Below are 26,051 nucleotides of genomic sequence, written 5' to 3' on the forward strand. Positions count from 1 at the left end.
TTTTGCATTTATTTGCATGGCTATATTGTATTCTTCAGTTGTTTCCTACATGCTGAGATAGACACATTCAATGGTACCGCTGGATATCCTTTATCTCAATCTATAACATGCAATACATAGAAAGTTTGCGTAACAAAACATTTAAAATTTAGAGATAGCATTTTTCTTAACTTCTCTGTGTGGATTCACTACAATACCTGTGTCTTTTGCTATTCCTCTTTATCAGAACACAAACTTTGAGTTTAGCAGGGTTTTGTTTTTGTGGTTTTTGTGGTTTTGTTTTTTTTGTTCATTTGTTGTTGTTGTTTGTATTTCTTATGTCATAGGTCAATGTCTTAGATTACAGAAACGCACATAAAAACCAAACAACATATGTCCCCTTTGTTCTCCATGGTGCCTTCCCTCATTAAGACTACAGGGACCAGGATAGTTTGTTTTCATATTGATATCTACTGAGAAACTGGCTGGACATGTAGATTGCCACAACAAAAACCCACCTGAGCAGCACACACAATAACTTACGCAGGTAGTTCAGCCTAAGAAAATGGGGACTGAAGATAATGCCCTAATGAAATGGGCCCAGCTTTTCTGTCACGTTTAGGGCAGTACAAATGTATTTGTGTCATCCTTAGTTTCTCCACTTGCAGTAAGTCTGCTTTCATGTACCTGATCATTCACTGTTGGCATAAAGGAAAAGTTATTATTAAAAATACTGCTAGAGGCAGCACATACCTCCATTTCCAAAGCAGTAATTACATTAAGAACTCATACAGAATAATTTAACTCTGGAACATTATGGACCTAAGGAGTCCAAAATGTCCATTTAGTACCTTGTTAGTGATTTCAGCTGAATATAGATGTGTCAAAGATGTCAGATCCTTCATCAGCATGCAGCCTTCCCAGCCACATATAAACACCTTTTATCTACCTAGACTTGCTCTTTCTTAGCTGTGTAGTTATTAGAAAGACACAGCTGAGGCTTTAGGTGAATCCTGCAAGCAAAGGAGAAAAAGTGTCTTTTTTTTTTTCTCACAAACAATTTTCAGAGAGCCACATTTCAAGCAAAAGAAAAGAAAAAGTGTCAGCCTGAAGCAGTGTGACTGATTCCTTTTGAATTATCTCAGCATGCTGTCATTTTATCTGGAGATTTCATTCATTCCTGTGACTAGTAATTAGGCTTTAAACCAGCTAACAGATTTAGTGGGATCGAGCTCTCAAATTCAGAGCACTGTGAAAACATACAGAGAGTTTTTGATCTTTAAACTGAGAGATAAATGTTATCAAGGTGGCACGTGCCACTTTAAGTACTGAACTAAGGGGTTTACAGAGTGGGCTTTTTGGCATTTGGTGCGTTCCTTTGCTAATGCTAAGATAACATCACTCTGCTCCTGCCAATCTTGAAAACTCTCTGAATACTAATAAATCTGTGAAAAAAAGAGCGACAGACCACGCTTATGAATTTATGCATCGTTTGCCAACTTACTTGGCTTACCTGAAGTAACCAGCTACAGACTACAAGAAAGAGGCTTTTATACCATTTCACTGTTTTTTATTTTTGAGTTGCAGAATAACTTACTAGGTTTAAAGGACTTAGGATGACACTAATATCAATACAGAGAAAGTATTTGGAATACATTAATTATAATCTGTATTTTTGCATTATAATCTTATGCAACGTGTGTGGAATTAAAATTTACTGTCTTGCTCTGTTATAAAACAAACAAGTTTCTGAACATTTCACAGTTTGGAATCACCATATCCTCTACTTTTGATTTAGACCCAAACTTAAAGCAGACTCTCATATTCATAGGCCACTTTGTCATTTTATCATCCCAAATTCTTACATTCAGTACTTGAAAAAACCCAATAAAGAACATGCCAGAATGTTAAGTATTAGTGATGGGTGCAGACTCTAGTCATTCAAATTCAAAAGCAAACAATTGTTATATATCTAAGTTTATGAACATATTACCATGCATTTCTGGATATAGTAGCCTCACTTCTCTATTAATATCTATGAATACAGGTGGATTAAAAAAACTGTTGTATTGCAGACATTGTGGTATTGAAATAATACATCGTTTTCCTATTCTGGCCTCCTTTTTAACTTTAGTGCTAAGTCTAATTATTTTCAGAATCTTTCTTCTACATCCTGGTTTTTTAGTGGCAGGGATTGTGTCATTAAAACTTTCTTCCATGTAAATCAAATTATTGGAAGGACCTAGAGGAGCATTTATTACTGAGGTGCTCTCAGCTCCCTCTAATGAGGTCAGAGAAGCTTAAGATTTTTTTACATTTGGAACAAATAACACTAATCAGGGTTACTGAGTACAAGTTCAAGGTGACTGGTGTGTCCCAGTAAATCCGTGTCATATTCACATGTAGGTAGATGTGAAACCACAACACATTAAGAAAATGAAATGCATCATCTTCAGCATTTTATGTTGCTGACTCAATTACCTGTGATGTCCTATAGGAACACTTTCACAGAGTAGGCAATGTAATACAACATAGATTTCTATTAATTTAATACTCAGTAAATCTGATGCACTTGTTTTCCATTGAGGAGGGGATAAAAACACAACAAAACCACAAATAAACAAAAAACCTCAAGTAAATAAAAAAAAAAACCTTAGCTATGTTTGCTACTTTTTAGTGGATTTCTGTTTTAACTTAATCAATGCATGAACTTATCTGTAGTTAAAGATAACATTGTATTTTCCCATTTTTCAAATCCCTTTCTCAAAACTCTTATTAGCTTCAGAAAATAAGGACTTCTGAACTGGTCTCAAAGTGTTTAAATTCCATCTACGAGTGTCAGACAACTCCAAATAAAGCTTAAAAAAATTATTTGCAGCTTCACAAACTTACAAAAGTTCATAATCAGTCAAATTCCATTATATGTCATTACTAGATCAGTGCAAAGCAACATTAGCAGACTAAAGCCTGGAAGCCAATAAACTCTGGCTGTCAATACTCTAATAACATGTATTATACATTCACTTATACCTTTCTGATGAAGCCTTTTACTTTAATTTCTGAAAAAACTTCTCTCCATCTGTCTTTCTCCCTGGTCTCTCCACATTCAAGTTATGTTTATTCACATATATTTATACAAAATTCTGTTGCCAGACAACAGAACTGGTAACCAACCTGTGCCTGAGCTCCTGCTGCAGTCTTCACCTTCTTGATTTGTACTTCTGAATCCACCTGGTCAGAATTAAAACTGCCTTAATATAATCACAAACAGCACCGTGACTCCTTGTACAAAAGTTTAAGATACTGCTGACAGCACATCATGGGATATTTCTGAAATACTAACAAGATTCAAAGCTGTGCAGAAATGGCTTTTGCTTTCTTTTTGTTAATTCTGTTTTATTAATTTCAAAAATGACAATATGCAGCCTATACCATATTTTGAATTTTTATTGCATTCTTACAACTTTGAACTTGAGTCCTCTAGCTAAGTGTTCAATACATACAGAAGAAAAGCCTGGAACCATTTCTGACTGTCTTTTGTCTGATGCCTTTAACTTCTGGCATTTCCATAAATTAAAAAGAAGTATGTTCCAGTGGGCTTGCAGAAGCAGCTGCTCTTCTGCCAGAATTTTTACAGGTTGCTTTTCACTCAAATAGTGAAGAGGTTAATGAAGAGGAACTTGGAAACCAAAAGTTACCTTCTCCCACTCCATTTACCATTATTATACTGTTGTGCCAGCTTCCAAAAAACTGAGAACTATTGCAGTGGCAACTACAGAGTAAATCAAAACTAAAAGTCATTGCCTGCTAGCATTTTCCACATTTGCATAAGAACTGCAGTCAATACAAAATAGTTGAAGAGGCTCAGTCCAGCCAACACCCACGTACCACACTGTGAAGTGAAAGCCTGGTCACATTCCTGGGAAGCTCCATGGGTCCCCTTGCAGGATCAGCTCCCCTTGTGTGGAGGACTGCAGAAAATAGCAGGGCTGGGAGCAGAAAGAGCAGCAGTAGTAGAGAATATGGGAGACAAAGGCCAGATTTTCTGTATTCTGCACGTACTATTAAAAAGTCCATCAAAAGAAACAGAATTTTTGCATTTAAAAGGTTTCTAATGATGCACAAGTACACAGCCGATAATGGAAGAGAGAAAGATGTCCATTCATTATTAATACAGCAAGATAGTCTGGAAAAACACACCTTAAGGGCATTTTCCTAAACATACTTCATAGCATTCCAGCTAGCAGAAGTCTTTTGTGGCTCTTCTACTATTTTAGCACTTAGTTGAGTTATATTGTTGCTTTCCAAGTTGCTGCAAGTCTAAGGAAGAGTTTAATAGGCTTTCTTGAAATTTAGTAGCATCTCAGAATTCTCCCTACTATCATTTAAAACACTCCAAGAGAAGACAGCATTTATTCTCAAGTCTCTAACCTTGACTCCAAGTCTCTAACCTTGACTGCTACATGGACATTAAATCCATTAAGTAGTTCAGAAACATGAAATGCAATTTCATTTTACAGCTTTTACAGCTTAGAAGCTATCATCTTAAAATTCAGGAATTGCCTACAATTTTGCATATGTTAACAGCTCGGATTTGCAATTCCATTTAACAAAAGAGCGAGAAAACAGTCCTCCAAAGATTCACCTTTACATCAACACATTTAACATTTTTAGATATGGTTTTATTTATATATATAGCCAGCAACAACAGCATCCAAAGGCTCCTTCCTTAAATGTTATTGATGCTTATGGACACAAACTTTATTAAGGCCAGTCTTTCAGTACAGACCAGTGTATTGTGATTGACAACTGTTAAGACACGTGTATTCACAAGCAACAGCTAACGCAGATGTCTCTGTACAGACTTCCTTGCATATCTAATAACTGAACATATTTCACTTTCAAATATTTAGCACTTAGTGCTGTGGGTCAAGTTTGTTGCTACAGATTATAACTACTTGGTTACTCTTAAAGTTATCTTGGTGGAGTTAGTTTTTACTTTTTGTGAGGAGACCACACATCCTCTGAGGATGCAACAGCTCTCACAATGCAAATGCACCACACACAGGACAGCTGCTTTTCCAAAGGAGAGCATAGAACAATACTGAGGACAAAAGAAGCTGCTCAACTGTATTTGTTGTTTTCATTTTTTCAGTCTAAAGGGCAGAATTAAGAGGTCCATGGGCTGCCTCCATGACTGATAAGAACATAAGCCCGCCCAGACAGGAGGAGGACACTACACACCATGTCAGCATCAGCTGTCACTTGTCATTGGCATGCTTTTTAACTAGTCCTCAAGAAATCTCAGAATCACTAAGGATATGCAAAACTAATAGAAAGATGAATATTTAAAAGTACTAGGAAAAAACATGTCTCAGCAATCAGGGGTTTTTAACGTAACATCATGATGTAGCATGGTATGATCAAGCTAGCAAGGGACTAGAACCAAAATTATCCACTACTAAGCTTTCCTGTGTAGCCCAAGCAGATTCTCTGAAGAGAGATTTAAAGCCTCTGCATACCTTTATTAATTAGCAGGAAGGTGATTTATTCAGATTGACTCCTCATAATGTAAAGGCATATTTAACACATTAACCTACCCTATTTTAATTGAATGGATTCAGATGACACTGAAACAAAGACTGTAATGTTAAACTTGCACCTTGACAAAATGAACAAACTTGCATGCTTGATCTAGATTAGCTCTATCTTATCTCCACTCTTCACATTGCTTCAAGATCACAAAGCTGAAGTTCTTGAAGTTACCACAGTCTATAATGTACCTCTGTGGAAAAATAAGTTTTGATTTAGTTAGTACATCCAAACTCATTATGCTAAACCAAAGTCTGCTTTGCGAGTTAAAAAGCAGTTTCAAATTAGAAAACATTGTGCTCAGTAAGCCTAAAATAGATTGCCACAGTTGAAAATCAAGACTGTATTTTTAATGTGCATGCTATTGTTTCCCAGTACAGCAAAAATAAAGAAAAGTGACATTGTAAACGGCAGTTAGGGGCTCATTCATTTAAGGATAATAACTTAAAAGAGCAGCTGGAGTTATTACAAGTATGTGTTCCATAACAAGATGCACTATCATGGATTTCACTAGAACACAAGAAATCTAGTGAGCGACAAGCCAGTACAAGCCAGAAGTCTGCATTCTGTAGTTTCACCCTGTGGAAAAATTGTAAAATGCATGTTGTAGATCTCCCTCCATTCTTGGAGTGGTAGAACTGGAAGTTCAAGCTATTTAAAGCTTGAGAACAGCAGCATGACACTGACCAAGGGAGTTCCCAGTTTCCAGTCAGGAATCAAACTATTATTCTACATTAGAAAACAGCACAAAATTATGTGTTTTGCGTTTGTGCAATAGATACACAGATATTCCCTTTTTTTTCCCCAGCTGCTTATTTATAAAGTCACCTTTCCTTCTGGAAGTAATCCTGCCAGGTCCCCAGAATTAGTTTCTGAGAAACCACTGCTGCTGACTTAAATTCCTTAAGCAAGTGAAAAAATAGCTATGGGAGGATATATTAACCTTCTCACCACCTTTAATAAAACTCCAGCTTTCAAATAAAAAGTTGGGTAGTTCCATCAAGTCGGACTGGAAGGGAATCTGGACAAGAAAAGCAAAATTATCTTGGGGCTGTGAGGCACAGAGAAGGTATGAAGGTGACCCAACTACTACTTTTACTTTATTTTTTGAAAGCTTTTAGCATACTTTAATATAATTCAACTAAACAGAAGCTTGCAAAAAAAAAAAAAAAGCTCACTGATTTACAGCCACATGCTATTTGGTCACCTGGCAGTAAGCTGGGCGCCTACCTGGTTTACCCCTAACAGCCAAGTAGTAGACAAGTAAAACCTGGGCATGAAAGGAAAAGAACATCTTAAATCCATAGTCTAAGAAGTAAATAAGTCTCAGCTAAGCAGGTATGTGTTGCTAATCTGATAGGCCCAGCCAAGATTCAGACACTTACCAGACTAAAGCAGCTCATAACCACATTCATTCTGATAGCCTTGCTTATGCTTGCTTGTGAACAGAGACCTGGCACATTTCTTCTCTGTTCAGGAAATTTGAAGATTGCTCACATTTGTAAAGCTGCTCCGGGCATAGCTCCAACCCAGGGCAGCTGAGGTGACTGCAGGCAAAGACCATGAGGAAGAAACTGTAGAACAGCAAGAACATTTTCCCAGTACTTACCATCACATAGGAGTTACTTGGCACAGTAAAAATACACAGCAGTTACCAAAACCATCTGAAACATCTGCAGTCTTGCCCTCCTCATGCAGGTACATCTCCCTAACCAGAGACTGGCCTAGCAGTCAAGTCAGTTCACTTAGAAGCCTTTAATGAGCATCTCTAGAATTATTTTGGTTGGAAAAGACCTTTAAGATCATCAAGTCCAACCATTAACCTAGTGCTGCCAAGTCCACCTCTAAACCATGTCCCTAAGAACCTCATCTACACATCTTAAACCCCTCCAGGGATAGTGACTCCACCACTTCCCTGGGCAGCCTGTTCCAATACCTGACAACCCTCTCCCTGAAGAAGTTTGTCCTGATATCCAATCTGAACCTCCCCTGGCACAACTTGAGGCCATTTTCTTTCATCGTATCACTTGCTACTTTGGAGAAGAGACTAACGCCCTCCTTACTACAACCTCCTTTTGTATATCGAGGGATCTGAATTATACAACCTTTCATGCTATATTAAGTGAAGCTGGTCAAGCCTTTCAGAAAACTATAACAAGTAAAAATGATGCTAAAATGTTCTGTTTACCAAGCAGCCTTTGTGCACCCAGCAGATAGTTCTGTCAAGTTCTGTGCTTCACTGATATATTTTGGTTTTCATGTTTAGCTGACATTTTAGGTTATGTCAGATGCTTCTGTTTTGTACAATAGAGCTCTTATTCAAGCACCTTCAAAGCAAACTCTTCATACAATGCTTGAGCTTCAAAGATGTAGCAAATGAGATCTCTGCAGCAGATAGTAGTTTTCTAAAAGTCTTCAAGGAGTTGGGTCTGAAGCAGGCAGACTACAGAGACCTAGAGCACTGCTAGTTCATTTTGCCTGCATTGTTCATTCAGGCCAAATACACCTGGTTTTGTCACCTTAGGCAGGGTCAAGAGATGTTACAGCTAAAGCAAGCTCTACAAGGTAACAGATACTGATAATTTGCAAATCTGAAATTATATATCTGAACAAATCCACATCCCATATTTCCATTGTCTACCCAAAAGGATTCACTTCCCAGCCTCCTCTACAAACCTCTTAACACACTGTCTTCTGCTTTTGGCATCCTTCACAATTCTGCCACACTGTATTTATTCAGGAAGTGTAGGACCTAATGCAGTGTCCTCAGTGGAGAACTTGAGCCAATTAAGTAATTCTCAAGCAATTAGTTACAAATGAGATAGGACAACTGCAGATGTCCTCACTTTCTTAACACACTTGATGACATTATCAGCTTCTCTACTGCCCAAATAAGACTTTTTCTTTACACATTGTGAGAAACTAGTATTTCCTCAGTCCAGGAAGTAATTTTTTTTTAATTATTGATTTTTTTTTGTTAGTTTTGATGTCTTTCAAATTGAAAGGTAAAAAATAAGGAATGTAAACTCAAAAGCCAGGGAATTGTCTTTTCAGGTAAGTTACCCCAATTTAGACAAGTCTGAGGTGTCAACTCAGTAACCAGAGAACTTGCTTTAAACGCACAAACCCCTAGAACTAATTACCCTGCATAACTAACTGATCTCAGAATACAGGCGACCTTCTTACTTTTAGGCATGCCAGTCTTGTCCTACACAGAGACTGCATGTTGTAGCAGAGCAGTTCTACTGTCACAGAAAGGTGAGAACCAAGCATCCCACTACCAGGTGTTTGTGCAGATGCTTGGTGCTATTAAGTACTAACCCAGGCATATGGCCCAGGTCTCAGCCTGTATCCCAGCTGCAAGTACAAGTGCAAAGTTCAATGGTACCAGATTATCTCTGGCCATCAGCTTCCACACCAACCCAACAGAACAAAATTAACAAGACCGAGAAGCTTTAAAGTCTTCACAGTGAGAATAGAAAACTACTCTTAGCCCCAACAGCCATTCACTATTAACATTAGGACCCCAGATCAAGCAACAGTGAAAAGCAGATAGACAAGACATTCCTGCCTTCTGCTCCACAAGGAAGGAAGCACCACATGCCACTCACCTACTTGTCAAGCTACAGGGCTGCACCATGTTCTCAGAGCAAAGCATCATCACCTGAAATACATGCCTAGTGCTGCTCAGGGAATTCAGAAACAGTGAGCCAAATCCAGTTCAGATGAGCACACATTTAAGTTTTGGTTTGTTTTTTTAAACATGATACCAGTGGTATTGGAGTTGAATGTTTCCACAGGACAGCTTGAAGTTGAGTATCAGGCAGTAGTGATGCTCTTCTCTCCCCACTTATGCTTACAAATTCCCAACACTCCCTTGCGCTATCAGTCATACTACAGTGTGATGACCTGGCTTAGACACCCATTTTTGGAGCTTGTTTTCCCCAGGAGAACAGGATTTAGCAACATCTGCTTCAAGTCAACAAGCTGTTATCAAGCCAGAGCCTAAGGAATAAAGATTTGGATTCCCAGGAAGTACAGTCTGTGTAGCCGTGTTGCTCACGTCCCTCTACAGCCATAGAAGAGTCCCTCCCAGGTTACCTGAAGTTGCTTTTCCCTCCCAAGTCATTGTTTAATCCTTAGAGACAAAGAGCCAAACTCTCAAGCACGATTATTTATTGTCCTTTTCAGGGAGTACAAAGGTAGTTTTACAAAAAGATGGCCAGTAGTCATTACCACAGTGAATTTTGTTATAACATAACTCACTGTAAATGGAAACCTGCAGGCAGGTATAAACTCTAAGAGACAAACTGCTCTTCCAAATCACTCAGCAAGACAGATGCCTCACTACAGCTTGAACACATTCCAGTACAGGCCCATAATCTGTCACTTTGACTACTTCCAGGACATCTCCAGGAATAAGAACCTTAAACTTGGCTGGCAGTTCTGCAACTGATGTGGCTGCTTAATCAGTCAAGAGCAAACCATTCCTCCTGCTTTACAGGAAAAGTAGATGAATACAGCAAACCACAACTTTGACATGATAGAAGGGACAAAGATGCAGTTCAGAACTGCTGGCCAGATAAAGAGTAGTCTATGTCATTTGAAGTAAGCATTTAGAGAAATATTTTTGGTACACAGTGTTCTTTGTCCAGTGGAACTGCACGCTTCCCTCTCCCCCACCAAAGCAGTGGAGTGTTGGTAGAAGAGTGAAGCCATGCAAGACTTAGTAATTTATGACATTTTGTAAGAAAATTCAGACTTCTTGATCCATGAACCAGGAAGTAAGGTGTCTAACTCAGTCCTTCAGCTGGGAAACTTCATAGAGGTATGCACCAAGCATCTTCACCCCCTGGATGTAGTTGTACCTGGAAAGAATATAGTTTCCATTAGCACTGTCTTAGAGCTGTATTCCTGTAGCACATGTGCATCTTGCAATATCAGTCCTATGCAGGCAAGAGATGCTACAGGCAGAGCTGTTGCAAGCAACAGGTTCTACTCCCAACATCCCCGGCATCTCCTCTGGCAAGACCAAGCATTGAGACCAAAGTATAAAAACTGCTTTTGGTTTCAACTACATAAAACCAGAAGCAGGACTGGGATCAAGGTTCAGCTACAGAGCAGTTACCTAAGCAGTCATCCACTGCTGGAGAAAAATGGCACTTTGCCTCCCAAAGATGTAAAGAAAAGCAAAAGCATAATTCTTCTTGGACCTTTTTTATAATATGTGCCAAGATCCACAGCACAACTCAGCCTGGCCCAGAGATAAATATTCTCTTACCTATTTAGTTTCTCATTTTGAGAATGGGCACCATCATCTGCAGCTCCAACAGGAAGCAGCATGACATTCTTGCCTGTTGCTTCCTGAAAAGTAAGGGTAACAGGAATGCTTCCTCCCTCCCTTGTCAGATCTGGTTCCACTCCAAAAACTAGAACAAAGTGATACTCTAGTCAGTTTGGAACTGTATTTGTTTTTCCAACACAGATTCTTACTGCTGCTTAAGCAATCAAGTACCAACCACTCCTGTACCCTGTGCTGGACAAATCTTGCTGTTTTAATCAGCCAGACTGCAGAGGTTACAGAAATGTGGCATTTCCCTCCCCTGATGTAATGCTGGGGTACTGTCACTTTCAGAATTCAGTTCAAGCATTTACACAAATAATATTTCATCTGAAAGCCTGTTTGTCCTTCAACACAGAAGTTAAAGTTACTCTAGTTGCCCCAGCATAACTGATCAAGAAGGATGCTAGGATGACTGAGCTTTGAGGGCTTTGGCTAAGCCAGTGATCTGAACTACTGACAGTCTCAACCTTACATAAAAGCAGCACTGTACCAATGGACTTGTTCCAATATGGTCAGAATAAGCTTGATAAAGTTTCTTTCCTTCCTCTACCTCAGAACTAAGTTTAAGGATTGCACAACATGGTTCATTACTTAGAGAGCCAAGCTTATTATGTAATAAGTACAAAAACTCTAAATATTCTGCAAACACCATCTCCTCAGTATTTCTTGAGGTACTGGAACAAGAGCTCTTCAGTCCTCCCAAAGTCAAGTGGAAAAGCCACTGACCTGTCTTCATGGCCCTCCTCCCAGCCATGTAGTGGGGATGGTCAAAGTCTGACACCCAGGGCTTTCCACCATGGCCTAAGTATACTCTGAATTTGTTGGGGCTCTGCAGCTCTGCAAATTTTTTGCTCAAGTAGTCTTCAACCTATAAGAAAGATTGAAGAGTCTTACCCACAGTTAGCATTTGTATGAACACTGATAAAGACAGTATATAAGAGCATCTTAGAGACTTGAAGATCACTACTACTGCGCAGCAATAATTTTCCTATTACAATTACTCCATATTATTCCTATGTACCTCTGCTCTGAAGTCAGAATATCTTTTGACATTTTGGCTAACAGTTCTACAGTATACTGTCAGTTTGCATGTAAAATCTTAGTTTTGAATATGCACTTCTGGCAATCCAAATGGCCTACCCTTAAATTAGCATTTATACCTGAGCCCTTTCTTTGAGTTAGTTGAGAGAAATTGAACAGCCAGGCCACAACAGTGCAGTGTTGGACCATAAAGCAATTCCCTTGATTATCTGAGTTGAGGCGCAGAACAGGGAAGATGGTATTATAGCAAACTAAATAAAAGGAACTGCTTTAGAAACCAGAAATACTCTCCCCCCAGGCATGGAAAACAGAAATTTCAATACACAACTTATTTTGATACCATCATTCCATCTCAACATACATGCTTTGTGACTTCTTCAGGAGTCATGTTTGGGACAAGTCTGATTGAGAACTTGCCAATCACTTTCCTAGGAATCACAGTCTTGGCTCCAGAGCCTGAGAAGGCTCCTTCAATTCCATGGAGAGACAAGGAAGGGTATCTCCACCTGTGCATAAGGATATCTTTCTGCAGAGGCAAAGGGAAAAATGCAAGGTTACATACAGTTTGACAAAGCTCCCCAAAGTAGTAATTTCTTCAATCTAATAAAGACTTTGCAAGAAACAGTGCTTTCTCCCATGGAGAAATGCAGCTCATTCAAGACCAATCAGTTGCAAGCAGAAGTTGTTACTCCCATTAAGCACACATTTTGATACAACAGCTGAGTTTTTAGCACCTTTAGAAATTCAGTTGCTCTAGTTTGACTCTCTTCAAGTTCTATGGAACTTACAGGACATGACCAGTCTGCTTCTGACAAGGACAAATACACCATTTACAAGATGCTGAAGCACAGTGTGTAGGAAGTACCTTGCAAGCTCTGGTACCCACTGCCTCAAGTCAGGCAGGTGCTTTCATCACTGAATTACATGCTTATGATCACAAGTTTTCTGAAAGCCTCACCACTGTACAGACTGAGGCATAGTGTGCTCCTGATATTTATATCAGTTGTATTAAACCAACTGAACTCTGGGTTGATTAGAGTCACTAATGAGAGTCACTAAAAGCACTAATGCCTTTTTCAGATACACTTCTTCATTTCCCTGTTTTCACCACAGTTGTTCAGTACACCGGATACTGAATTCAGCACATTTGTGTCCTGTGAGCTACAGTATCTCAAATTTGAACTTCACTGCAGAGATTCAGGAGACTTAGAAGTTTTGTGGCCTTTTTGTTACAGTTTGGTTTGTTCCAGGTACAACCTGCCTCTAATCTCCTCTCAAACATAATTAAACTATTGCTGTTCAAATCTTTCAAGCACATTGTTTCTCACCTAGAGATTACAGACTTCTCTCTCATCTCTCCTTAGCCCTGAGACCCTTCTTGCATGCATGCAGCTTAGTTAGAACTCTTGATAAGCTAAGCTAGGATTTCAGTCTAGCTAAGACTGAACAGCTTTAGATCAGTATCATATATGAAGTGCATCTTGCCAGCTCTTCCTTACATACAAGCTATATTTCATCCATTACTTCACAGGACAAGGCTGAACAAGGAAGGCTGTGTGCCCCCAGTTGATATAAACCTGAGCATGTAAAGACAAGGTTGAAGATATAATATTTATACCTATTTAAGTTTGAAGTCTCCATCTGACAGTAACAGGACAGAAGACAGACCTGCACATGTAAACTTTTCTTTTACAACACTTGTTTCTGCTTTTTATGATAGGAGATGTATATACATCCAGGGTTTAATGCTTCAAAATTATAACGTAATACCTATACCTTCCAAGATTCAATGCTGTTAAAAGCATTAATTTGGAGAGCTCCCAGGATGAAGGTTTGAGAAGTTTGGGCATGAGTTTATTGAACTTGAGCCTGTTCAAAGATTTGGATGACTGCCTAGTTCATGGCTACTAAATAGTCCTTGCTTGCCAGGTCTAGGCATATGTTCACTAAGTCAATCCTTAAGTTCATTACAACTAGATTGATCTCAAGCTGTTTTCTCACCTAATGAGAAGTCATTGCTATGAACAACTACTTTATTTCTGATAACTCACTGAACTTCTACAGATTTAGAAATCAGATGCTTCATGTAGATGTGGTATCTGAGCTTTGGAAAAGTGCTAGCAGCTCTTACCTAGCATTAGGAGAACAGCACTAGATAAAGTAAGTTCTGTACAAGTTCGGAATACTACTTCCACATAGACTTAGGAGCCAATTTAAAGTTACCTAGACTGCTTGTCTTAAACATGGGTTAATCCAGACTAAGTTTCCAAGCACCTAACACTTTGCAGAGGAACTGCTAATGCTAAGTACACAATCAACTGTACAGCAGGTAAAATTATCTTCAAGACAATCTCAGCATTTTAAAGACAGACAAATTCTCTGCCTCCTGAATTACTTGGTAACTACACAAGTATCCAGAGAAGCTTGTTTCTGCCTTCTACCAATACAGATGGCTTGAACTAGCACAGCTGACCAGGGTAAAGAGGGAGTAGGACAGTGTACCTTTGCATCATGCAATAGTTTAGTTGCTCCTACATCTTTCGCATATTCTGCCAGGTCAAAATCAATCTTCTCATACAGTGCCAGCTCCTCATCAGTAACAGGTGCTACTGCTTCATTAATGCCTGGGATAAGGATTTTCCCTTTCTTGTCTATAAGTGATCCTGTAAACAAGAAGCACCTAATATCAGGATTCAATCAGAAGAAACAAGATGTCATTGCTGCGAATACTTTCCATGGCAAATAAAAGTCATTGCTTTCTGAAAACTCTTTGTAAATGTAATTAAATTCTGACCTCTACCTCCCAGAGTCTGTTCCATTAAGTCTGGAAGGCACTTCTGAAATTTGCAGCTATCCAAAATGTGCACTTCCTTGCAACTACATTTCATTCTACTGCTACATGTTTGACTGGCTGCTTAAAGGCAGGATTCCCAAGGAGTTCAATATGGCATCTGTAGAAGAATATGCAGAAAAGAGCTGATTTAATTAACATATGAGCCTGTAGGAAGATTTTAGGGGAAGCTAAAGTAGACAGACAACCTCTTGGCAAGAACTTCACGTATTTCTGTATCCAAGGCATCAGCCAGTTTCATGCATACCTGGCAAGCACCATTTAATTGGTCATTGTTTTGTTAGTGTAAGCAGCCCTTAGGGATGCTCCTCACTGCAAACTCACTCATGCTTTAATGGCTCCCACTCCCATTTTAGATGCATTCAGTGAAACCTGCTTTTTCTTACCCATTAGAGTAATGAGATCTGTCATGGCCTCATGTACTGAACCACCATAAACTCCAGAGTGAAGGTCTTTGTCACTACATTCCACCTGGTTTGAAGTGAATTAAGATTCAGGTTAATTTTAACATGAATATACTGTCAAATACACAGAACAGACTTCTACAGCTTTTTGCTGCACATACTTTGAGAACACGTCTGCTTATGAAACCAGACCACTCAGTTGTAGTACATTAAAGCAGATCTGCTTTTTATTGCTCTGTGAAGTACAAGCCCTTAGTACTGACTGTCCCAGCCTTGGGGACTTCAGAGGTGACATCTCTTCCTGCACTCAAAGAAATATCTGGATTAAGATATCTATGCTATGAGATAATCCTCCAGTGAAGGTACTGGCTTATCTTGCTTCATATATCTAACAGCTATCCCTCCCACCCAATTATCATATATGATAGTAAAAGGAAAATAGTAAAAGGAAGATATTTAGAGACTTAGTAGACACTGTTCTATTTAAGCAGCCAGTTTCAGCTTTTCTGAAGAAAAGCTATTGGCATGTGAAAGTCAGAGCTACCACTCTTCTCCTGTAGAAAATTTAGTTCAGTAATACTGGTTTTGGAGGCTATTTCAACACTTACCTCTATGAAGTAGTAGCAGATACCCCTCAAGCCATAGGTGATACAAGGCTTATTCTTGCCCAGCCAGTAGTTGTCAGAAATGCAAACAAAATCCACATCTTTGAAGAAAGTGTCTCGCTGAGCAAAAATCAGTTCATCAAGGCCTTCAGATCCTGATTCTTCCATACCCTCTAGGCAGAACTTAACATTTACTGGAAACTCCTTTGAAAATTAAAAACAAGAACGGATTAAGTATGTGAAAACACTAGGCTCCTTCAGCAATCAGTAATTTTAATGTCATGTCCAAAGCAGAAAATTGAACACGGGTAAATTAGTCCTATGACAGCAGAATTTGTTAACTATACACAGAGTATTACAAAGTTTGGACTGTGCTTATGTTGAGGACACTTGTGCCACCCTTCATTTGATGGAATTCAAACTCCCCAAAAAATTTTAACTAAGCTCTAGAACAACTTGTTCACAATCATCTTAACTGTGGGAATGCAACAGAAATCTCTTGCCAAAGGTAAGTCACGGGGCTAGAAAAATTAATATCAACCATAGAAATCGCATGCCACAGCAGGAGAATCAGAGCTACTCTATCCAGTCTACCATATTCTATGCCTAGGTAGCACTTGAGAACAGGTAATTCTTCTCACAAGTAATAACTTGTCTGGTAAGATAGAGACATTCTGAGCTATTTCTGACTGCACTTTTTCTTGAACAGAAACAGCAAGTCTCTCAGTTTAGTGGCACTAAATTAATCTCTTAGAGTTCAATGACAATAAGACATTAAGCTTCATTAAAGGTGAAGCTAATTTGACATCCTTACACGAAAGTAATCGCATTTGATTATTTCTCCTGCTCCAGATACTTGCATATGTATTTTCCTTCCCACAAATTGCATTAAAGCAAAAATGTTCAAAGTGCAATCCAAGCATCTACAGGACTAGCCTGTCAGCAAATCAACTCAACCCTACTGACGCTTCAGGGACTTTGCAGGGCTATTGCATCATTCCTCCCATCAGCTGAATAAGCAGTCTTGCCTCACAAGGGTTTGTGGCTTGTGTAACATTTATTGCCAGACTCAGCTGTATGTAAAATAGCAGGACTCATTTTGGGCACATACCTGGTTAGTTTGTTGATAAGCCTCCAAGGCATTCAGCCAGGCAAGCACTGGACCTTTGTCATCTGTTGATCCTCGCCCATACAGCTTTCCTGTAGAAACAAAATACAAATTAACCAGTGTAGAGAAAAATTAGGACAAAGCTTCATCTCTTGCCTGCAGAAGAAAACGTCCTTTTGGATAAACTTTTTATTCTTGCTTATATAACTTTCATTTCTGATTCTTCTGAATTAGCAGTTTTACATTCTGCTCCATACATTCATGCAGGTAGGTGCAGGACTGCGATAGTTCTCTCACTTTGGAGCTACCCCACCTCTTCCCCCAGCTGCTCCATGGATAGGAGTTGAACATAAGCCTGGAAAAGAGGCAACTGCCTTGGGCCAAGTCATTCCCATATCCTTCACAACAATATTTTCTACAAACACAGCAATAAGGGTGTAGAAACAAGATACCACATCTGAACAGAAACTTATTCAGTATTAACCTCAGTTGAATAATTGTTTGAATAGTATGACTTCAGTTGCTAGTGACCAACCACTTCTCTGTATGCTCTAGATAAAAGAGAATCTCACCAGAAAAGGCTTTAGTTAAACACCAGTTTTACAGGCTACAGGGAAGTCCCAGGAAATGTAGCACATGGGATTACAGTAAAGGCAGATATTGCTGCAACTCAGCTGTGGCTACGACCCCTAAACACAGGGTGTAACCAGAGTGACAGAACAGCCCAGACAGTCTGCAAGGTAAGGAGCCATTGGTAAATGTGTCTCCTACACTGCCAGGCTGCACAGAGATAAGCCACAGCCTAGGGCAAGTCTAGCTCTTGCTATCAGATGAGATAATCCAATTTAGTAACTTGGACTCTGCTGCCTATGACCAAGTTCCCAGGTAGAAATACTAGTTACCACAGACACTTATTTTCTTGGCAATGATTAACACTTATGCAACAAGAATGTTTAATGCCGTATTCAGATGACCTTTTAACACGCAACACTGAGCAAATGAAACAATGAAGAGGCTGCTGGTAGCACCAGCTTTAAATAAAGAAAGTTTTACTCTCCTCTTAACTACTGGCAATGTGTTGTTTCAACAGGACTTACTGTAGGATTTCTTCATCCCCATTTACAGGAGAGGGACTCTTGTCTGGGCACCAGCTCTCTCAAACACGCTTCTGCAGTGCTCAGTGCAGCTCAGTATGCACACACAAGGAAACCCAGGCAGGCTGTTGTACTACTCCTGTCTCCAGGCGCAAAGAAGCTGTGATGCGTGTTCATCCCCTGTAGTGGTTCAGAGTCCCTGCAGTCTGACATGACCTTACACACTGCCAGTTGTGAACAGGTCAAGAAACTAGCTCTAGAAAGCCTTCTGACAACAAATTGTATCATGGAAGGCAGCATTTAAGACTTTGCTGTAGCTACAAGGAAGATAACACACTCCGATAGTCTGGACTATCAGAAAAGGAAACAAGTCCTTGGAGCAGCTGAGATTTTGAAGCCCTACTTGTTTACCATTTCCCCTCCTGCATCTTATCTCAACTGCATTAAATAAACACCCACATCTGTTCCTACTCTTCTTCCCTCTTTCAATCAAGGGTACAACTTTAGAACAGTTGAGAAATACCACACTTTTTAAAGAAGTGCTCATCAGTTTGGGAAGTCCACCAGTCTTACCTTCTCTTTCTACCAGCGTGAAGGGCTCGCTATCCCAGCCATCCTCCAGTGCTGCTGGCTGAACATCCAGGTGACCATATACACACACCGTCTTTTTGTGTGGATCCGAGCCCAGTGTTCCCAGAATAATTGGTGGTAGAGGGATCTCTGATCCATCAGGCAGCTAGAAATAGGAGGCAAGAAGTTTTATGCAAATGTGGAATGTCAGAGCAGCACATTTTTATCAGATGAATTAATTACTTTAACATTATGGAGGTTATGAGATTAGGGGCACAGAAAGCTAAACAAAATTAAGCTACTTAAACTGATTGCCAGAAGCAATGTGCCAATGAAGGCATGATGGCACTACGCCAGCAAAAGTTCCCTGACAAGTCACAGTGATAGTCAAAATGCTTCAAGCCGCTCAGAACCGTTAGCTTTAAACTAACAATCCCACATCAGATTTTAGCAGAACAAGGTGTCTGCCTGCCAAAATGCCATATCTAATGCTGACTTAACTGCAAGTGACAAACTCCCTTCAATATTGCATTCTGCATTGCTTGTCACTGCACCTTCATCCTGTCCACAGTGCAGCTCTCTAAACAGAAATTTCCTGACAGGGCTATTAGAAAGTATAACATGTGCCTACACCCAGATAAAGTCAGTGTAAGTTTTATTTCACTATACCAGCCTATGCTGTTCAGCAAAGGGCGGGACAGTGCTCATGAACTCAGATCAAGAGTTCAAGAGTTGAACTTGGCTTAATCCCTTGGAAGACCCTGTAAGCAATTATCATATGCCATTCCCAGTCAGCATGTATTTCCCTTCCAGTGAACACATACTCCTAGACACTGTTGAACAGATCAAGATCAGCTTTAACTTATTGCTCATATGGGCTCCAAGCTCTGATTTTTATTTTCTTTTAAATCAACAAGTTACATTGCTCTTGGCCAGCTGCAGCCCTAAGTGATTAAAGCATTATTGCAAGAGTTTGCACTTACAGTAATCAGTACACAGCACAAACTGCAGTGCAGCAGTAAACAAAGTTTAATCAAACAAGTTCACCAGTTGCTTTACATTGTCCTTTATTGATATACCAGCAACGTCTGTAATACACTGACTAGTTTTGTCTAGACTTAATATAAAACTTAACACTAAAGGTAACTTTAATCCAGGTGCCTGAGTTTTCTACATAGAAACAGTACTTTTAATAAACTCTGTAAAATCAGTTCTTGCCCCCAAAAGTTACATTGATGAAAGGAACGAGTTTGTCTCTGAATTAATTGGAAGACTTTTAACAGGATTTTAGGCAGTAGGTAGCAGCAGAGCTAGAATTATCCGACACAGTGCCTCTCAAGAGGGCACATGAAGTCAACTGCTTCCCTGCTGGAACCTGCAGTGCTACAAACAAGTGTATTCCAGTTGCTAAAAGCAATAACTGCTCAGAGGGTCTTGATACACACAGATTTCACCCAACAGTCATTAGCACCAATTACCATGATAATCTTCTAAAACCAGTAAGCACTCCAGTACAACAGGATTTTGAATGCCACTATACAAATGCTAGTCTAACCATTTTGGTACAAGTCTTATTCTGTGACATGTAGTGACTATGTACTAGCAACATATTAAGTAGATGGTTCCCTATTATGAGATTATCATTGTTGTTCTCATAAGGACATTTCTCAGGTGAAGGAAAGCAGTCCAGCTAGCTAAAAATAAGGAGGGAACTCATCCTATTAAGGATCCTTCTCTATCTGGTATGGGAGCTGTGCAATATTGTGACAATTGCAACACTTCTGGAAGAGCTTAAAAGTCTTTGGAAGATTTACCAAAACTTCAGTCAGTATCTTCACAGTCTACGGGTCTAAGGTCCAACACCAGCCTGCTATTAAAAATGTGTAACATTTTTGTTTGCAGGTGCTCTGTTCATGTTCAGTTAGAAAATTATTTAAAATACATTTAATACACAGTCCAAAATGTAATACAACATGCTTAACTGATCTGAATCCCAAGGTTTACTATAAACAAAAGTTTTAATTGGAAGTTTATCAGACTGTGTGGCAGGCAAGGCATTATCCAACACCCCAACAGGCTATTGCCTTTCTAGGCCACTGCCCACAGGACCCTTGTGTGGTAATCCTGAGCAGAAGACCATCAGACATTAAGGAATTAGTGGTCCCCATTAGCCTGAGTGCACCCCAGCCTGTGCTGTGCTGCACACTCAGCTTTGCCTCCTGCCTTGTATTGTGCTGTGGGTATCCTTAGGCTGCAGGATAAACTTGGCCAGTTGACTGCAGCACACTTGCAGTTCCCACTTGGTAACAGCAATTACACCACCTGCATGTCCTTGTCTTTATCTAAAAATGCAGCAAGAAGTTCTCATGTGAATATCCCCTTTGTTTGGCAGTGGAATCAAATAACTTGAATAAATAAAATGTGGTAACATTTCCATGAATGGGATCTACACAGTGTGCTGCACACTGATTAGATGCTTCCTAGATGCTGCACAGCTTGAAGTTCCCAGTATCTGAAGGGACATAAGATTATCTATAATATCCTCTCCCTTTATAGTAGCAGCTCTAATAAACAGCATTTTAAATTTTACTTTCTGGAGTCTAAACATCTTTCTTACCAGGATCATAAGAAGCCAGCACCTCATAGTGCAAAACACCTTGTCTTCTAAAGAGATTTTTTCTACTAAGCTGACATGGAGTTGCTCACATACCTTTTGTTTCCCAATATCCACAAGTTGGGTTGTGCCTCCCAGTCGCTCAATATCCCTCGCAGCAACTTCCATCATGCGCCTGATTTCAGCCCTCTTATCCGGCCATGCTGACACACTCTGGATTGCCACCCATTGAGCCAGCCGCTACAGAAAGACAGAAAAGCTGAAGGTTTTACTACACATGAATTATGGCACGGGAGGCACTACACTAATACAACACCTTGCAATTCAACTAATGCTGTTTTAGACAAGCTTAAACTTGAGGCAAATCAGCTCTGTCTTCTACTCAAAAGAGTACTCTAGCAATTAATATTAGGTTCTAAAGCTCTCTGAAACCTCACTTTCTACAGCTGCCCCTGTAGGGTAACAAATTCTGCAGATAAATATGATACATTTAAGGGTATGACAGCTTGTGCACATTGTGCCTTTCTAGTCACCATTCTTTAAGTATCCAGAACTAGCTAATGTCTTTCAGGCTTCTCAGAAAGGCCACCTTAGCTTTTCCCCTGCCACGTAAGAGCTGTGAGAGTAACTGGCAAAAGTCAAGTTGAACACTTAGCATAGATCTTGCCTGGCAGTTTACAGTGCTATGCCACTGATGCCTTCATCGGCAAAAAGGATCACAATACAAGGTGCAATTAAACAGCAGGTTAAACAACAAAGTAGAGAAACACTCTCCCTCTGTACCCCAAAATGAACAGTTTCATATGTGAAAGCTTTATTCCAGCCTTGCTTATATTTTGCCTCTTTCATCTCAAAAGGGGAAGTGACAGTATAAACCCAGTTTGGCATTCAGGAACCAGTGTCAAACTTCTTGTACCTCTCAATAAGTCACTGCTTGCACTATACAGTAATACAGCACTTCCTAATAAATCTACCATAGAGATTTAGGTCTTTTAACAAAACTATGCTTAAACTTAAGAAACAAAGTTTTCTGGCTTGACTCGAATCAGCCACACCTGCTGCTTGCTCTCCCCACTCCCCAGTTACTTGGCATTACTCTACTATTGGCCATATACATAAGGAGTAACAATAAACTTGAAGCTGACCACCTAACTTTTAATACCCCACAGCTGTCTGTGCTGCAGGACAACACTCAAAAAAACCTTACCTCAATATAGAGGTCCTGGTGTTCATCAATGTATTTGAAGAGGGTTTCAAGAGCAGACATTTTCTGACCAGAACAGTGCTGCTGAAGAATCTGTAACAGAAAAAGAATGTAGCCTTTACAATTTTCAGATACAATAGTCAGTACTCAAGCAGCCACAAAAGACTTTCACCCTTCAGTTGCTAACACCACACACCAAGCCATGTGAATATAACACTTCGGGCTACTCCCCTCTCAGAAAATCAGAGTCAAGTGACTACACAAAAGCATATTTAATCTCAACACCAATCTTTCTGCCTCTTCCCCCAAAATAACTCTGGAAGTTAAAATGAACAAGCTTATCTGTAGAGATACTTCAATCAAGTCATGTACTTGACCACAGGATTATAGGCAGAATTCAAGTGAAATCTACTCTTTGAAGTTGCATTTTTTTATTAGAGATCAACTAATAGTGTGCCATAGTCTTGAATGCTAGTAGCTGGTTCCAAGAAAGCGCACTTTTACTTTGTGCTCTACAAAGGATGTTAAAAGCAGGCAGCTTAAGAACTATATTTTCTTCAGATTTAAAGTCCCAACCTGCCACTCAGACTCCCCAAAGGAGGTCAGCGAAGCCATGGAAACAGAAACCAGCCCTAGCAGGGCACGAGCAAGTGATCAGTGACTAGTTCCTTGCTACCACTTCCTTGTTTGGTTTTAGTTTCAACTAAGTTCATGTGAGAAAATCCAAGACCTCACCCCTCCTCAGTTTTCTGCCTTCCTTACTAGCCCAAATTTCACATTAAAAAGACACACTTGGCCAGTCAACCAACAGAACAAACAAGCTTAAGCTTAGTTCTCATTATAACTCAAGACACAGCACCTCCTCTAAGCCAAGTAAATAATGAGCTTTACAAACACACCTCTGAAAGTGCCAGAACCATGAGAAAAACCCCAGTGTCCATGTAATATACAGAATATGCGTGTTCAGCAGCACCAACTGCTGTGATTCAGTATTCAGTCAGCTTTATGCCAGATGCTTTAAACCTTCCTTCCACTTCTACGTGGAAGTCACAAGACAAGTATGACAGTTGTTCAAACACTTGACTTTTTGTCTTAGAATTTCTTAAACAGCTGACTAGTCTACATAGCTAAAACGAATACCTTCAGGCTGCAGGTTGCCCCACAGAATATACTGTGATATAAGCACATCCCACCACCTAAAATCTACAAAAGACTTGCAGAATGCATTTTCTTTCAAGCAGGGATGTACTTACACAGATTACTGATGTTTGACATACAAAAAGGCTTTCACTCACTGCAGATGGCCTCTAATTTACAGCATCAATCAAGTTTAAGTTTGGATAATAAGTTTTAAGCACCAATTAGAACAACCCCAAACTACCAGACAGCTCAAGTATTCTCTTCAATAGCCATCAATAGTGAAAACTGAGCACCTTGAAAAGTACTACACAGACATAACTAACTTAAAGCAACACTTCTCACTAAAGCCTGGCTTCCCTACCAAAGCAAGCATTCTCACATGCACAGAGAGCTCAGGCACGATTCATGCACACGGGCACCAGTCCTGCACATCTGACCCTTCCCTTCACTCAACCAGTTCCTATAGCAACACCAGCGATTTAGCTTCACAGCACAAAGTGCAACATATTCCATGAAAGACTGATGATACTATGTCCAACATAAACAAGATCTGAACTACTGGCCAAGTCAGGGGCTACTTTATGCACTGTCTTAAACCTGGTTAAATATTCTTAAAAATCAGCAAGGCATTGAGTCAGTCAAGTCTCACTGTAGACCTGCAAAATAGCCTTCCCCAGAAAGCTTCACACTTGGAAAAGTAAATGCTGCTTACTGCACAGCACAAGGCTGGACGTTATTTCTCCTCCTCTCTTAAAAACCAGGGCTAGAATTTGTTGTAGGTCCCTTAGACCAGATAAATGAATCCGTTCTACCTGCATGGAAGAGGCTCCACAGTTCTACCTGTTCACAGCACTGTAACAGCTGCATTATCAGATAACCCAAGGGACTATCAGTGCACAAGGACAACATTGCCCTCCCTCCCCACAGGCAAGGTGAGCACCGCAGATGAGAGCGTTCAACCAGGTTAGGGGAGGTCTGTGGGCACCACAGAGCACTCAACGCCTCCACAAGCCACTGAAAGCAGCAGGGTACAACCCCACGTCCACATCACAGGCCCTGCTTTCCGGGCTGAAGTTGACTTAAAAGTCACGTCTGGGAGTAAATGCGGCTTTGCAGCGAAAGTCCGCCGTGGCCCCCAGCCCCGTGACCGCAGGGAGGTAACCCTCGGGGCGGGGGGGGACAAGCCGCAGGGACAGGGGAGGCACAGGGGAAGAGAGAACCAGACGGGGACAGGGGAGCAGCCGCAGCCTCCCTACGAGGAGCAGCCAGGCGCTGCTGTGGCCGGGGGGAGCCGGCCGGGCCGAGACACGAGGCCGGGCAGACGCTTCCTCCCGCGGGACACCGGGCAAGGCCCGGCAGGGCCGCCGCGCACCCGGCACCCGCCCCCCGCAAGGCCGCGGAACGGCCAGGCGCGGCCCTGCGCGCCGGGACACGGCGCCGCTACGCGAAGGAGCCCGGCCCGGAACCCCCAGTCCCGCCGGCGCCCCCACTCACCCTCCCCGCGCCGGCCCAGCCCCCAGTCGCAACCACGCGCTGTCGCCACGGCGCTTTAACGGCCCCCGCCAGCCCCGCCCGCTCCGCAGGTGGCGGTGGCCAATCCGCGCGCGAAGAGAGGCCTAGAGGCGGGACTTACTGCAAGACGGGGCGGGGCCTTCCCGCCGGGGAGGGGCGGCAGTCTCCAGCGCCCCCAGCGGCCGCGCCGATGTACTGCGGGGCCGCGGTGGGGACAGGGGGTCACCGGTGGTGACATGGCCGGGAGGTCCGGGCTCTGCCGCGGGAGTGAAGGGTGCCTGCCCTGAGGAAGAGTTTCTTCTTATGGTTCACCACTCGGTTTAGCACAGCATAGATTTCACACCCATGCAGAATATTCTGTTCCAGATCTTTTTCAATCCTTTGTGCATCACCCCATTCACATGTACATCTCTAACAGCATCAGATACATCCTTGTAAAGATGCACCTGGTTAAACTCAATGCCATGAGTTATGAAGTAATCAATGACTGAAGAGAGCAGTGTCATTTTAGGAAGAGAAAAAATGTCCATACACTGCTTACAGTGAAGGACCCTTGCCATAGAAGTCACTCATCTGGTACAGGGGGATGTGCTGCGCACCACCGTAGAGTTCGATTGCCTCTCCATCAGGCACTGGTTTGAGCACTCTATGTACTGTCCCCAGCTGGGCATAATGGAAAGCATCAGTCCTCATCAGAAGACTCTTTCGTACATTGTAGTGGAGTGCATGTATGGCAAACTCTGGAACGCGGTCATACTTCCCAAGCCCTTCTGGATGCTTCAATTGTTCTATGAGGATGTCTCTGGAAGTGTTGAAAATCATAGAGTGTAGTAAATTAGAATAGTGGTGTAACATGTAATTGTAGTCAAAGACACATATCTCAATATCTCCCAGGCTGATCTCATTGTTAGCGTAGATAGTGGCTGGGTTGAGGAGGTTGCAGAGTCCTAGTGGAAGGAGATTGTAGACCAGCTTTTTCATCTTGTGGTATGT

The 26,051-nt window shown here is 41.0% G+C and overlaps 1 protein-coding gene across 2 annotated transcripts; it reads right to left on the minus strand.

The window, feature by feature from the left end:
• Positions 1–9,730: 9,730 nt before the first annotated feature.
• CNDP2 (carnosine dipeptidase 2) lies at positions 9,731–25,148 on the minus strand. Of its 2 annotated transcripts, none has more exons than XM_065053016.1 (12): positions 25,041–25,148; positions 22,410–22,499; positions 21,299–21,442; positions 18,592–18,754; positions 16,928–17,016; positions 15,820–16,020; positions 15,194–15,278; positions 14,459–14,619; positions 12,318–12,482; positions 11,642–11,783; positions 10,853–11,000; positions 9,731–10,439 (listed from the first exon to the last, which is right to left on the minus strand). In XM_065053016.1, exons 2-12 carry the CDS (start codon positions 22,467–22,469, stop codon positions 10,370–10,372), a joined length of 1,428 nt encoding a protein of 475 aa, XP_064909088.1. In that variant the 5' UTR covers positions 22,470–22,499; positions 25,041–25,148; the 3' UTR covers positions 9,731–10,369. The 2 variants fall into 2 exon arrangements, with proteins under 2 accessions (XP_064909088.1, XP_064909087.1); XM_065053015.1 differs by lacking the exon at positions 25,041–25,148 and adding an exon at positions 22,983–23,034.
• Positions 25,149–26,051: the final 903 nt, after the last annotated feature.

Source organism: Columba livia, chromosome 2 (assembly GCF_036013475.1).
Source record: "Columba livia isolate bColLiv1 breed racing homer chromosome 2, bColLiv1.pat.W.v2, whole genome shotgun sequence".
Classification (NCBI taxonomy): Eukaryota; Metazoa; Chordata; class Aves; order Columbiformes; family Columbidae; genus Columba; species Columba livia.

Bases quoted from the DNA above. Each gene is read 5' to 3' on its own strand.
- CNDP2 (XM_065053015.1), bottom strand. From the start codon at position 23,021: ATGGCTTCGCTGACCTCCTTTGGGGAGTCTGAGTGGCAG. The intron at 12,483-14,458 runs GTACACTGTCCT...TTGCCTCTGCAG, and splicing joins AACTATTGCATGATGCAAAG to AAAGATATCCTTATGCACAG. The intron at 10,440-10,852 runs GTAAGAGAATAT...TATTCTTTCCAG, and splicing joins CAAAATGAGAAACTAAATAG to GTACAACTACATCCAGGGGG.